The 16,171-nt window shown below is 41.3% G+C and overlaps 1 protein-coding gene across 1 annotated transcript; it reads left to right on the top strand.

Moving 5' to 3' along the window:
• Window positions 1-261: 261 nt before the first annotated feature.
• Window positions 262-15,191, top strand: LOC119896784 (glypican-1-like; the record flags this gene model as incomplete). The annotated part of the gene is given in 8 exon segments (XM_038710205.1): window positions 262-362; window positions 589-752; window positions 6,829-6,994; window positions 7,173-7,303; window positions 10,222-10,350; window positions 10,688-10,821; window positions 10,978-11,153; window positions 11,636-15,191. Coding segments are annotated over 8 exon segments (1,207 nt in total), but the record flags the coding sequence as incomplete, so codon positions are not given.
• Window positions 15,192-16,171: the final 980 nt, after the last annotated feature.

Genomic DNA, 16,171 nt, shown 5'->3' with positions numbered 1-16,171 from the left:
AATCTAAGCATATAAAGGGGAAAAAATGACACACAAGAAAATAACATCACGCTGTGTGTAGTTGCTGACACTGTAAATCTGAGTCAAGGGCACTTGTACTGTTAAAACCATTAACTTTCCATATGTGTTTTTAGGTTACTTCCTGGAGTTGCTGAACCGTTCGGCGATTAGTCTACAGGAGACTTTCACTCCAACTTGGGGGTCCCTATACTCCCAGAATTCCCAGGTCTTCTCCGACCTATACATGGATTTGAGGTACTACTACCGAGGCTCCAATGTCAATCTGGAAGAGGTGCTCAACGAATTCTGGGCTAGGCTGCTGGAGAAGCTCTTCTACCAGGCAAACAAGCAATATTCCATAGGTACCTCTAGCTTTTCTCCAAATAACAAGAGTTAATTCATGGGTTAGTGGTGTGAACACAGGTTTACTGCCAGAGAACATTCTTCACAGTAGTGATATACAATATATACATAATATAAAAGAAAAGGAGATTACTTCATATTCTATTAAAACTATTTTGTATTCATTGATGTATTCATATTTTCTACTTAAATAAAGATATTATTGAATGTGTTTGCTGATTGTAGGTGAGGACTACCTGGAGTGTGTGTCTAAGCAGATCGAGACACTACGTCCCTTCGGAGAAACACCCCGCGTAATGAAGATGATCGTCACACGCACATTTGTCGCAGCACGTTCCTTTGTTCAAGGGCTGGTGGTCAGTGGTGAGGTGGTGCGCAAGGTGTCCCAGGTAAAACCTCTCCTCCCAAACTCCACCGGTTTTCTATCCCATTTCATTTTGCATGGCATCCAATAACTGTGATCAGGGCTGGACTGGGGCAAAAAGTCGGCCCTGGCATTTTTGGTCCAGGCAGCCCACAGCAATCAGTTGGACACTCCTCACCAATACACCATCCTCGTAGTTCTCTTAAATAAACTGTAATATTCCCCCAAACCACTATAAAGCTGAGTTATAAGTGCCGTGGATAAGTGTACCAGTGCAAGTGGACTCCCTGGTGATAAAAGGTGGCACAACTCTTACTCAAGTACAAGTAATTTTCCCAACAGCGTGGGATTAGCCAACGCGATGCTGACAAAATAATGTCAGCCATTAGGACAGTTAGCTGATTTACCTTAATTGAAGTAGTCATCAACATTGTCATTATGGCATGGCACGTACATGGCGTCATTTTGTGTTAAAAAGTGGTGCGGACATTTAGGGGCTCCTCCTCTGCCTGGCAGTGGCTTTGGCTCTCCTTTACTCCTTCAAGTACCAGTGGCTGCACTACGTCGGGTACTGCAGCTGATATTGAAGCTACTGCAGCTCCAGTAGCAAACATATCGGTTATTTTGGCACATTTGGCGGCAGCATGTTTAAAGATTGGGGTTTTTTTGGCCCACAACACAAGACAAACAACTGGGCATAGGGGAGGGATTGGAGGCTTGCAAGAGATGTGATTGGGCCAGCCCAGTGTCAGTATAGTAAATGAACCAATGGGCCGCTGTCAGTGCTCTTTAGGCTGATACGTTGGCATTTAATAGTTATATAAATAATAATTTAAGTTACACTGGCCCATAGGTGCGTCGGCCCACCAGAATTTGCCCTGTATGCCAGATTACCAGTCCACCCCTGACTGCGATTGGTTTCTTTCCCTTAAAACTATAGCCCTGTTTTCCTACCTGTACTTTCCTTCCCGTACTGGTCAGTCTATTTTATTGTTTTTCATGAAAGCAACTAACTGCCTCACATACCATTTTACTGATGTCTAATCTGGGGTATAGCTAATATGCTTTTCTTCCAGTACATGTTCATTGGTATCCCTGTATTAAGGGGTCTGTATTTATCTCTCTTTACTGATCACCTAAGCACACATGTACACACAGGCCTGTTTTTACCAGTCTGTGCGCATGGTATAAAGCAGTGGCAGATCAATGTTGGTGGAAACGAGAGGCACTATAAAGCATGGCCTGCGGCTCAGACAATCAGCCCCTGCAACAACAGTTAATGTCAGCTCCACACTGAAAAATGTCTCCCTAGGCTGCAGGGAGGGTTAATATCTCCCAAGAGAAATGGTCCCCTCTGTGTAGAAGACAAGAGTAAGGTTAAGATCAGAGCAAGACCAAGAAATCATTTCAGCTCCTGAAAGGGAGGTGGCCAGTATTGATGGACCAGTGAAAAATATCTCTGGTCAGACACTGGGCAAGGAGAGTGTTGAGAGCAGTGGCCCCTTGAGAAATATATGCTTCCTTTGAGAAAACATATGCTGTTCCAGAGATGAATATTACAATTATTTCCTCAATGAAATATTACATGGCTAGGCTTTTGTAAGCATGAAAAGACAAAGAGCAAGAGAAAAAAAAACAGTGTGACAAAATAGGTTGAGGTGCTACTATGTCACTACAAGGCCAAACATTTGGATGCATGTCATAGATGGAATAAGATGCTTTCACCTTTCACTCTGATGTATGTGTTCTGGCTAGCACTGTGAATGGCATAGACTGTACTGTTTGCTAGCTAGAGTTAGACAGCCTGGCCTAGCATATCTCTCTCTGCCTCTCTTTGTCTCAGACAATTGGTGCAACGTCTCACACCTACACAAAGGGACCTGAGGATGTCTCAATTAAGTACCTGCATGCAGCAAAGCCTAGCACATTCACAGCCACAGGGGATTAAAATGGAATACGGCTAGTCTAGCGTAGCAGGTATCTAGTGAATAACAAGACACATGGTGTGATGATGACAGCTAAAACTGCTTGACCTGGAGCTAAGGGAATCATATAAATAGTATAACAGAGCTAAAGACATGACAGTTGCTGCCTAGCTTAGACTCAAGCAAGCAAACAGGGGAGAAAGGGTCAGAATTAGAATGAGCAGCCTGCTATGTTGAAATTGTTATTCATGATTTGTGTCACATGGCTGTACCCCAAGCAGAGTAGCTTGTGACCCCTGCAGAGCTCTGGCAGCAAGATCCAAAACTGATAAGCACCTGTCATAGACAAACATTCATATATACAATGGAGTACACACAAGTGCTAAAAGTTGCAGAAACACACGCACACCTCATAATTCCATCATTCCTCTCCAGTCTGTGCGCATGGTGATGCACATTTGCCCCGTGTGGCTACTTCTTCATACACATTTCCTGACTGTTGCGATTTTGTTGGTGCTGAAGGACAGTGAGCGATGTGTTCATTAAAAAAGGCTGGCCGGGGAAAATGTGTAAATAATTAGCACAGCTTTTACAAAATTACAAAATGTCACCCAGCGCTAATGCTAGGGCACCAGAGCCGCTGCCACCCTGAATGAGGTCACAGATTGCCGTCTGCCCTATTTACACGCTCATCAAAAGTCTTAAGACGAAAGGCAAGAGAACACTGTATTGCAAGAATAGTCATTGTGGACACACTGTCTAGTCTATTGAACTGTGCAAGGACACAGAATGTCTCATGTTTCATGAGTCATCCAAGTCAAGGCCTGTTTTGTACAATTTGACTGAAGGAAGTACAGATTTCAACCAACTGTCTGTCAATTTCATATTCATAATTTGTGTGTCAGTCTATGTTGCTGTCTTCCCCAGCACAGAATAAGCACTTTGTTGTACTTGTGCAGATTGGAACAGCACTGATCTGTAATGGGAACAAATGAGACAGTGAGAAAAGGAAGAGGGACGATAATAAAAAGACTGTGACAAACTCCAGCATCCTCTCTTGTCCCTATCTTACTCATTCAATCCTTTATTATGCTTCCTTCACCAGTAAATTGTACTCCAACATTTCTGTTGATATTTCCCAGAGCAGCGCCCTGTGCTGTCCTCTGTCTCCTTTTAGTTTGAATATCTTGGTATACTAATTTGGATCTTTGCTTTCCCCTCTTTTACTCTGTAATTCTATCTTCGATTGATTGGGCCCTAACCTGTCAACCGATCCTATTTATAACTATGCATTGCCAATTAAAGGGCCCAGTGACTGAAGATGTTTACTATGCGCTGCACATGGAGGTATTACACTGCTTGATTGTAAAGCTGGAAAGAATAAAACAAAATTCTCTCTGCATTCTCCCTTTTATGTTTTAGATGGATTGGCCATGAAAAATAGGAGCTGTAGAGAAAGGTGATGAAAGAGCATAGTGAAAGGAGGATGGGAACACAGCAAAACAGAGCAGAGAGAGACTGATATGCTTTGAAAAAACTGAATAAAGCGAGAGATGTTTTTGTTAGACAGAAAGAGAGATCTGAACCATAAGATGCTGTCTTTCCTTATGGTACAGGATTAATTCCTTCCTTACTTTGCTCTGGGCTGCACCAGTTGCTGTGTCCTTAACTTTTTCCGACTGTTGTATTCCCTCGGGCAGGGGAGTGGAGGAAGTAGGCCACGCGCCACATACTGTAGCTCACTCTGGAGGCAAGGAGTCTGGATCGGCCCCGCTCTATAACACAAAGGGGGAGAGGTCGCTCATATATCCTTACTAATTACAGAGAAAAGACAAGCAGTGAGAGGGAGAGGGAGAAACAGAAGGGTCTCAAGCTCCGTTGCTGCAGGCAATATAGAAGGCACTGACAGATATGGGAAGTGTGTTGCGAAGGGGAAGCAAGGACAAGTAAAGGTATGGATGTAACACAGTCATGTCAAAAACAAACACGTGCAAATATCAAAAGGAAAACCTTCTCTTGATATCTCTTGATAGATCAGTATAGAGATGATTGAGATCAGGTCAGAGAGATAGAGAGTGTGTGTGTGTGTGTGTGTGTGTGTGTGTGTGTGTGTGTGTGTGTGTGTGTGTGTGTGTGTGTGTGTGTGTGTGTGAAGATGTTATAAGTGTTGACAAAAATTTTTCGATCAATTTCTTAGTTGATTGTCAGAAAAGTGATTAACCATTTGATTCCTTATTGCCAAACATGCTGTTCAGCAGATGTGCTTGGTGAATTATTTCACCTATGCTACTTAAATGTGAAGATTTGCTCCTTTATTATTTTCCTGTTTCAATTTCAGTTTATCAGAAGAATTATCAACAGATTAATTGATAATAAAAAGTAATCCTCAGTTGAATCTCAGTCATATACTTTTTCTAATGTGACAGCCCCTCTTTCACAGTGCCTGGTGCACCACAGCTCCAAGGTTACAGAGGAAGTTGTCAACATCAACCTCCAATTAGCACCATGGAGGAGTTACATACTGTTTTATGTCTGTTGTGCCTGGCCTGGGATTCCCAGCATTAATACTGTATGGGTGATGTAACAGAAACATGATTAATGACTGTGTATCATTAATAAGTATTTCATTAACATCACCCTGGGGTTTTTTCTCTCCTGCCAACGCCCCTTGGTAAATCTTGTTGCTTTTTTAACATTCCTCTCTCTCTCTCTCATTTTCAGTTTTTTGCTCCACTCATCCCTGCACCCTCCCTTCCCTCACTCACCAAAAAAGCATTTGTCTGACTCATCCCTGGCTAATGAGTGGTAGGGTAAGGATGGGAGGAGGGGAGAAAAGGAGGGCAGGAATGAGGATCTGACTCATGTCTCATATGACTTGTGATTAAGCCTGGGAATGTGGTTATTGTTTTTCTGTATCACTGATTTCACTTTATACTGTCCTTATTTGTGCAGCTGGCAATAGTTATCAAATTCTATTGATCTCTTTTATACATCAGAGATGCATTTACAAATTTAGGCTTATTATGTATTTTTAAAGTAGTTTAAGATTTAATTTAGAGTTGAAACCGTGTCAACAACAATTACTTTTCCCGTATGTGGATCAAGTATGATTCGATTATATTTTATTGATGCTTGTGGGAAAATTGGGTTTATACACTCGTAAATAGTGATTAAATACAACCAAGAAAAAGACTAAAAACAGAACATAATTATGGTTGTTTGAAACTTCTCGACCACAGGAATTGATGAAAGAATGAGAATCAGAATCAGAATGAGTGGAGAGCTATAAACTGCATACAATACTAAGATGCATCCAAGGAGTACACCGTGAAGAAGCAGCACTAGAAAGGAGCTGCCCTTGTCAGTGCTCATTATATTTATCAGGGGACAGTGCTACTGTCTATGGTCTAGTCATCATCATTTTTATGTCCTATTATGTCAAGCATATTTGAATTTTTATTAATCTACTGACTGCCTGTAGAGTGTTCAAAGGGTCTAGGATTTGTTTTCCCACCTGATTCATATTGTTGTTCTATTTCTAATGTATATTTGTTAAAAGCTGGTTTTAACTGTGACTTTGCTGTTGGAAGAACAGTTTCCAGGAAAAGCATCAGGCTGGCCCAGATGTCAGCTTAGAGGAGCTTTGTATGCGTAGCTGGGCTCGTTCCACCTCTCTTTCCCTCTCTCTCTCTCTCACACACACACACACCAACACATACACACACACTTCCTGAGGTTTTGTATGCATAGCTGTACTCTCTTGTGAACAGAGCTTACTGGTATTAACCCAGTTTCACTTTTCATGCACCAAGGCCCTTTCCTAGGGGAACAGCCTTGTGGGATTGAGAGAGAAATGGAAGAGGCAGGAAGGATGGAGTGAGGGACTGAGAATACTTGTCAGGGCCCTTTTATCGTGTGTGAAACAAAAAGCAAATTTTCCCAAAGTGGTTTCCAAGGAAACTGTGCCGAATGAAAGTCAGGTGCAAACTAAAAAAAGGTCACCATGGGAGGTGACCTCCCACAGTTCTGTGACATTTCTTTAGCCAGTCATTGTCTGGCTAAAGAAATGTCCATCTTCATATCTTCTTAAAACCGACTATTAGATCAAATATGCTTGACAAAACAAACGTTTTTCATCCAGGTGGTGTGTTTATTTTTGTCTGTACTCTACCCCAGGTGCAGCTGAGCCAGGAGTGCATGCGGGCCATCATGAAGATGACTTATTGTCCCCACTGCCGCGGCATGGCCTCTGCCAGACCTTGTGCCAACTACTGCAGCAACGTCATGAAGGGCTGTCTGGCCAACCAGGCTGACCTCAACACAGAGTGGAGGCATCTGGCAGGTGGGGAGCACACACACATTCACATATGCCTCCAATTCAGCCATATGTTTGCTCAAAGGTTCACCCGACACATGATGTTACTTAGTGCAGGGAATGAGGCTGAATTATTCTAACCAGTGAACTACAGATGAAACATTTTACACTTTCTTTGCACTAACTGTACCACCTGTCTCTGTAGAAACAATGATACAGGTGGCTGGTCGTTTTGAAGGGCCATCTGGTGTGGATAGCGTGGTCCTCTCTCTCCCCTCCCGCATATCGGAAGCCATGTCTACCATGATGGAGAATATAAAGACCATCAATAGCAAGGTCAGAGCACACATTTGTGCATACATACAGCTCACTAACCCATACAAACAGTTTTTACAACACAGTATACAATGAAGAGTTGAGGCAAAAGACATCAAATGATATTGTGAGATCCAAAATGTTGCAAACATAAGTCTAAACGGCTGATATCAAGATATTTGAATAGTATTGATGTCAAACTAAATTTAGACTGTACTTACTGATCTCTGTACATGGTTGAAGACAGAGAGTGGATAACTGAACTGACTTGTAAAATACAACACACCCTCAACATCATTGGAGTAGTAGGTACGATGATCTTGCTTCAGGCTTGACCAATCAAATCAAATGGATTTCCTTGATTATTAAAGCAGTTCATTCTGTGCCACAACTGCCAATTTACTAATGGACGAGATCACTATGTTCTATCACAAAAGCTTTTTCTGAGAAAGAACTAATAGACCCTTACATGAGGTGCAGAATGTATGTCATTTTAATTAGGGTAATTGTGGCAGATTATGTCTCATTAACATGTTGCTCTAGTCATAGCAGAACCATTACCCTATGTAAATAAAAAAATATAGTTATATATATATATATATATATATATATATTTTTTTTTTTTTTTTTTTTTTTTTTTTAAAGCCAAACAGATGTCTGCTGCAAACTGCAAAAAACAAAAATGTAGCTACAGGTGAGCTCAACCATGAGCCAGTTCATGGCAGCTGAACAGTGATATTTCACTGCTCTAGTTTAACTTAAATATATATCATTTTTTCCTGCTTGAGGGAGGTCAATCAAAGTCAAATTGGCAAACAAATATCTAAAAAGGCCATGAAAACCTATGTTCTCGATTCAGCCTCTTAATATTAGCGAGGGGGTCCTACAGCACATAAACACACACACACAACTGTCTGCAACAATTAAGATTTTTTCACACGAGAGATTTCTGTTTTTGTGTTCATGTTTGTACTCTTCTCAGTGGTTTGAAAAGTGGCTCAGTTGGAAAAAAAATGTGCATGCACTTCTATGCACCAATCGGGATTTAGCAATGTTGGAATCAAAATGAGATGACAGTTGCCGGATTGTTTGCTCATGTAGCCAGGCGACTGTCTATCTAATCTGTTCAAAGCACACCCACATAGTCCCAAGGAGGCAGATTAGCAGATGTTTGTTTATGTAGTCATCCAACGGAGGTTAAAGTCAAGGGCAACTGGACTTGGTTGAAGATACTGGAAGACGTTTCGTCCCTCATCCAAGGGACTTCTTCAGTTCTGACTGACTGGTAGGGAAACTCAGCTATTTAACATCAGTGGGGTCGATACTGCTGGTTCGTTAGTGTTCCTGGTTCCTGTTGTTGTAACGACAGTTGTTATGGTCGTTAGGACTACCCCGTGGCCAAGACTGAACGACCATCATTGGCATCTTCACCTGAGGCCAATAGGTTACGTTGTTGAACTAGCTCTCAGAATAGAATCCAGGAAACTCAATCCAGGATCCAGGAATCCAGGATCCTAATATTCATATCACCTGGTAAAGCAGGTTTTTGCAAACGAATGGACATTCAAATTCAATTCAATTCAAATTAGCTTTATTGGCATGAATGTGTAACAACAATATTGCCAATACGCTGGATCATTCAGTTAAGAGCCTGTGTCCCTTCTCACTATGCTACCCTATTGCCCCTACATTCATTTGTTTGTACAATTAACACTTATCCTACCACTAAATTAATGATGTTGCAATGCTTTACATAGCTAATTTAAAATAAAAGGACAACAGGTATCAGTTGTCAGGAGAGAGCCTGAAGGTCAAACGTTTACTTCACTGTTTAATGGTGTTTGAGCAACAGTTTTATATGATCCTTGAAAGGCACTGGCAGCGATGGAAATCAGTGTTATTTGGTGAAGGTGGAAAACAGAGTAGATGGTGGGAGGAAAGACAAAGCTTCCCCTGTGCTGATTTGCTGTTAAAGAGCCTGGCTGGCTTGAGATGAGCCATAGCCTGGCTGACTGCCTCTGACCTGGTTCAGCATGGTAATCACACACAGCTTCAGCTTCTGATCTTCATCTCTAGGGGAAAGAGCTGTGCTGATCCCATAGAAGTCCACTCATGTCTATGGTCTAATATTATGGTAGACACAGTGTAGGACAGATTATCTTCTATTTACATAATATGTTGACATCGAAAGCCTCATGTACTTTTCCCATAAAAAGCAGACCAAATACAGATAAAATTTACTGCAATGTGCATAAGTAAATGTGCTTGAGGGCTATCTGCCACTACTCTGTTGTAACAGTCAACACCATATTTTTAATGTTAATTATTCAATCTACTGTGAGCCAGACAGCAACACCAACAAGTTGCTTGCTGACAGACACGACTCAAAGCTTAAGACAGGATTATTTTATCGTTATGTGTGAAGGTTCAAAGGCTAGAGATTCCTCTTAGCAGGCCAGATTGGATGACAGATTGACTGCAGTCTTACTGTATTCCCTGGGCTCCATTTATAAAATGCAAGCCTCATAGGGATGCATAGTACTTTCTTGAGCTGTGAATCATTCTGCTGGAGCGGTGCTGTGATTGATTCTCTTGGGGTTGTGCAAATAACCATTGCCACTTGTCACTGTTGGTTTTCAACAGTAGAGATCTGCATGTACTAATATGCTCAAAGGTTCTTTGTAGACAAGTTGGTCCAACAAACTGAAAACGTTTTGCAAATGCAGTTTGAGAGTGCGGTATGGATTTATAGGATTCTATTCAGAGAGCTAGTTCAAGTGTTAGATTTCAGCCTTGTTAACGCCAACACCAATGAAGATGTTTGGTTTGAACTACATATGGTAGGAAAATAGCATTTATAGAGCAAATGTTACAGGTCAAGTTAGCAGTTGTAGATGACTTTGACATTTCTCTCTTTCCTTCACTTTCTCGTGCCCTAGTTGTTCCAGGCATGTGGCAACCTCAGAGAAGGAGGAACCAGCAGCACGGGAGTTGACGATATCATGAAGAGAGGGAGGGTTACAGTGGAGGACAAGCTGGGATCCAGCTCTAACAAAATGGAAAAATTGGTTAGTATTTACCCAAGTGAATCTGTGTCCTTGTTATTGCTTTCTGGTGTTCTTATCTGGCCCATTTATATTAATGGTTTATGATACAGGAGCTATTGCTCATCACAGGCAATTAAACCCCTTTTGCTGTTCATTTCACCTTTACACAAACGACCATGGGGTGATTAGATGGGAATGAATGCTTGGGTGGATGAATGAGTCAGATGACTGAGCACTGCAGTTGGTTGTTGAGGAAGCAGGGTTTTTTTCTTACTCTCCTGTTTGAGTCTGCCACCATGCTGTGATTTGGGGCAAAGTGTAAAATCTCATGAATCTGCTCTTGTCAATCCTGCCTCAGGTGTCTGATGTAACCATGAGACTGAGGGACATGCAGCCGCACTGGGTTTCTCTCCCAAGTATTCTCTGCAGTGATAGAGTGGCCACTGGAACAGGAGCCGAGGATAAGTGTTGGAATGGCATGAACCGTGCCAGGTAGGGCAAATGAACCGATAAAGAAATGTATTTCAAAATAAATTATGAAAGTACAAAAATACTGAGTTAATCATTGCCATTTTTGGTCACAGATGATTAACATTTCCAGATGTATTTTATGTATATTTATATTAAACAAATGTTCATGTGTGCCAGGTACCTTCCTGAGGTCATGGGTGATGGGCTAGCCAGTCAGATCAACAACCCTGAAGTGGAAATTGACATCACCAAGCCGGACATGACAATACGGCAACAGATAATGCAGCTGAAGATCATGACTCACCGCCTGAAGAATGCTCTCAACGGCCAGGATGTGGACTTTCAGGACACCAGTGAGTATTTTTTTTACTTTTAACCCAGCCCACAAGTTTCTAAAGAAAATTCACAAGAAACTTCATCTCAGATGACTCACTGATGATTAGAATCTTTCAACAAGTTCTCAAGATTTATGGAAATAAACAACTCTATTTCTGTTTATCTGGGGAGGCAGCACACTACTTTGTACAAAATCTTGCACAATGGCAGTACATTTGGAATAAAGATGAAGGTATAAAAGTACTTGGCCTAAATCAAAGTGGCTTTTTGAATGATTTATCTCATATTTTATACCACATAATGTTAGCAACACAGGGTGATGCTGGCGGTAAAATTCCCATCCTTTTTCTGGGGCCTGCTCCTGGACAGTCAACCTCATATTTCTTGCTGGTAGTGAAGCAAATGCATGTGCACAGTATGTTTAATATGTTGGGGTGTATGTGGCAATTCTGTAAATTTTGTGTAGTTGTACCATTTAGTCCTGACCCACTGTCTATAGGTGATGATGCCAGCGGCTCCGGAAGTGGCATGTGTGCCGACGATATGTGTTCCCGGGGCCCACGCCGTGTTGCCCCCGTCACTGACCGAACCACACTCTACGCTTACCCTCCAGAAAACAAGAAGGTGAAAGCCTCGGCCAACCAGAACCTCCCCTGCATCACCATTTACCTGCTTTCACTGCTCACTTTGCTGCTCCGGCGATAATTGACGGGGGAATCTACCAACTGGGACTGAGTTTGGGACACAGGGGTTGGGGAGAGTCGGAAAGGGGAGGAAGGAGGAGCTGGGGCTTAGTTACTTTGCCAAAACTAAATAAGTATAAGGAAACAAAAAAAAATAAAAAATCACTTGGATGGACTTCCTTTTGGTTTTGGATTAGAACAAAATGGGATTACGAGTATTCATAAATGTTTCGGTTCTGCTCTTTTCTTTTATTTCTTGCTATATTATGACGCCATTAGAGCTGGTCTTTTCGCATCTTCTAATGTTTTGTCTCTGGTGTTTGGGTTCTCTGAGATTATATCTTTACCTAAGACATGTGTATATTGTTAACAGTATCTTGGTGTTGACACCACAGGGAGAGGGAGAATGGGGCTATGCAGTGGCGCTCATTTGTTATTTCACTCCTTTAAAATAGCACTTGTGTGAAGTAGCATTATTTATTTATTAATAACTCACAATAGACCCCCGAAGTGGTTTAGTCACTCTCTGACATTTATAGATGAATAAAGTACACAAACCACAAACTTAAATAAAATAAAATATTGATGACTTTAAAGGAGGATAATCTGAACAGCATGACCCACCAGACCTCTTAATGCATTAAGCCTCACAATACCATTACACTTTCTCACAGCGAGGATGAGAGCACTCCGCGTCAGCACTTTTTGCCATTTCGTCATGTAAGCTGTAATAATAACATGGATCGGATTCACGCTGACATGATCATCTGATGGGGAGAAATGTGACCCTGTCCCCCACTCCATCCATCCACTCATCCCTACATTGCACCTACCACCCACCCCACTGAGGCAGATCTCCCTCTCTCTCCAGACCCTGCTGGCCGTGTAGGATCAACTCAAGAGTCTGGTGTAAGCAAAAAACACATGCTAATCCAGGCAAGGTCTCAGATGACTGCAGCTTCCCATTATAGAGCACTGTATGTGGAATGGGGGTGTCAGTTTAAGATTGCTCTGACAGCAAAGGATTGATAGTTCATGATTTTGGAAACATGTAGCAGAACAGAAATGTACACAGAAGCAGAAACACACTCTGCTGTCATGTAGCGCTTTTTTTCAGTATTCTTTTTATGTAAACATCATAGCAAAGCAAATAATACATGCATCATTTTGTGTGCTCCCTGCAAAGGCCCAGTGCTCCTGTGATTAGCTTCATAATTGCAACTAGCAGTGTCATACGTAATTGTCTAATTGCAGCAATGATCCTTATCACAGTAAACGCCACACCATGCACGTCTTTGAATTGCACCACTATTTCTATGGCAGACACAACGGTGTACATATTTTTGATTGCTTCTTTGTTGTTTTCTAGAAAAAAAAATAGCCAATTAGGTATCAAAATTTTATAATGGTCAGATCATTGTATGCTATAACTCTTATTTCATTCATCATCTGTCATAGTGTATCCGTATCTGCCTTCCATGTCCCTGCAACTTTTCTATATCAGTGCCTCTTTCTTCCCTCCCTCTACTCCCTCTGCCCTCCTTCCCGCTCATCAGTTATAATGACCTTTAAAACGTTCCTCATGCTTCTACATGATGGCGAGGCAATATGACAATGACACAGTGCTTCATTATGTGTCAACCTTACTGGGAATGTTGTGGGAACACACTGGTGAGGCGTTTCTTGATGAGAAGCTTGCTGGGGAGGAAACTCATACCTACATTTTAATTCAAAGAAATGTCAAAGCTCTCATTTAAGAACGCTGTGTGCAGGATGATGGGACAATGTGTGCGAGTGTGTGTTTGTGTGCGAATGTGCGTACTTGTCTTTGATTGATAGAGCAAAAAAGGGACAGACGATAGAGCCTTTATAAATCTTGTTTGGATGGCACCGAAATGAAATGTATAGAAATGTATTGGACGAACATCATATGACAGAGTGCTATTCAACTGACAGCAATGGAAGGTTAATATAGCTCATTTTTCAAAAATGGTATTTTAAACCTACTACTGTAATAACTCCCAATCTGTATTGATGGTATCTCTGCTTGGCAGTATTATATGTGACGGAGAAATTGAATGTGGAGGACATGCTTTCAGACCATCATTGATTCAGTTGCACACTGGGACAATCCACTATAATTCATTTTATGACAGCTGATAATACTGTCGATCCAATTAAGTAGTTGATGGCTCTGTCAAAGTTCAAGAAGCACATCTGGTAGACACTTGGTTAATTACAGCTCTGAAAATGGGTGTGGTTGATGGCATATGTGTAACCTGACAGTTAATTGAAATGTTTTTTCTTTTCATTTTTTTGACGTTCTTCATTAATGTTTGCTGCGCGTATGTGTGTTTGTGTATGTGTGGCTATGTGCGTCTGTCTTTCTGTTAGTCCCTGGTTAAGAAAACTGCCTGTGACTGCCTTTGACACTTTGTCTTGGGTTGGGGTCAACTGAGATTTAAGAAGAGTGATATAAATGATATTAGATGTTCCAGTCGGGGTAAAAAAACACACATTTTGAACAAAGAACAATTAGCAAGGGCACCACGTGGATCTTCTTTGTGTGAGCCTCTTGAAAAATCTGAATATGAATGTGAAAGCACACATTTAGCCCTGTAAAGAATGAGAAATGACTCCAACTGTGATGGTGACATTCCAATTCAAAGACGACTTGTAACTCACAACTTCAGTTTCAATGACTGCCTCACAATGTCATCGGCTGAAATTTGCACACCCCCGCTCCCCCTTCTCCTTCTACACCTTTTGATCTCATTAATTTGTTGCTCAGAGTCCCCCTCCCTTTTATAAAACCTGCACTTTTATGAGGCCAATAAATGGCATTGTCTGCACAAAGACATCACAAGATGGTCGATCAATACGCGAGTCAACACCTTCCAGAAACGACTATTGATTGGAGATGTGTGTATGCAGATAGATATGGCCCAGCGAGACGTCTCCTGATCAACTATGGTGAAACAGTGTAAATAAAAAAGCCCCTGTGTGTGAGGGAGGCAGGAGGAAGGTGTGTTCAGAGTGCTGGTCTCAGAGCAGTTTGTGCACCTCAGTTCTGCCCTCATTTCATTAGGTGGCATAAATGCCAAGCTGATTATCCCACCGTTTGAAGACAGCTTTATTCTACACTGAGTTGTATATGAGAGGAATTTCTTAAAGGTGCCAATTTATGAGGAAAAAGGTACTTTTAATTTTCTTGTTTTTATTTACTTTGGTTTTGTTGTTATCGGAAATATATGGAGAGTTTGTGCTTATGGTGAAGATAGATGACAGAAAGAGGTTGAAAAATACAAATGTCTCATTTGCTGTTGTACCTGAAATCTTGTGTCAATTATATACATTGTAAGATTTTCAACATGCCTGTCTCCTGAGTCTTTTATTGTTTTATACTTACATCTCATAGATCTTGAAAAAAAGGTTTAAAATTATATTCAAAAACCACTTGCAAATCCATTGTGTCTAGGTTTCTTAGAAAAAGGAAGTGTCTGTTTTTTTTCAAATTCTCCATCCCATCTGCCCAAGTTGTTTCCCAGAGCCCACTGGGGCACACTGCCACCTAAAAAGGGCCAATGCACTGATGTCAGAGGTGACAGCTGCTGTCTGGTGTTGCCACACAGCAAAAACGACCACATGTTCAGCACGCACTAAGTGCTTTGTCTTGTTATGTAGACAATAGAATGATCACCCCTCTCAGGATGGCTTTAACAAGGTGTACTTGACCATGATCCTATGAGAGACTGAAATGCCGCAATTCACATACAGCTCTGCTATAAAGAAAGTGTTTCAAATATCTGCATAGAAGCTTAGACTTTTGTTCTAGTTCAGAGCTGCAGTATCTCATTGTCTGTCATGAGGTTACAAATTACAAAAGTGAAACATGCCAGGAGAAAAGGCAACATGCAGTTGGGTCATAGCAGCAATATTTAACCAAAATTATGAATATCAAAGTATGTTACAATAAATATCCAGTGCCACCCTTTCTGTTTCTAAACAGTGGTAAAAAACACAGAGTCCTTTGTTGCAGGAAGACCTTGTTTTGATGCCACAACATGGGGATACAAAGACAAACTCTGCTGTGTCCAAATAAATGTAACAACCCCTGCTCTCAAAATGTTTTTAAAATCTATCTTGTGCCTAATATATTATTTAGTCAGTGATATGGTGCATTTGTCTCCCTACAGTGAGATAATCGTATTATTTACTGAAATTATCAATCATCTCTCTGCAGCCCTGTTTCTGTACACACACACAAACACACACACACACACACACACGCAGACACATTCACATTCTCAGCTATCGATTGTGTCTGAAGCTTTTCACCTTCTCTCTCACTC

Source organism: Micropterus salmoides, unplaced genomic scaffold (assembly GCF_014851395.1).
Source record: "Micropterus salmoides isolate LMB-PRFRI ecotype aquatic unplaced genomic scaffold, ASM1485139v1 Ms_hic_scaffold_106, whole genome shotgun sequence".
NCBI classification, from domain to species: domain Eukaryota; kingdom Metazoa; phylum Chordata; class Actinopteri; order Centrarchiformes; family Centrarchidae; genus Micropterus; species Micropterus salmoides.
Note: the sequence above shows the minus strand (reverse complement) of the source record. Positions and strands in the feature narration are given on the sequence as shown.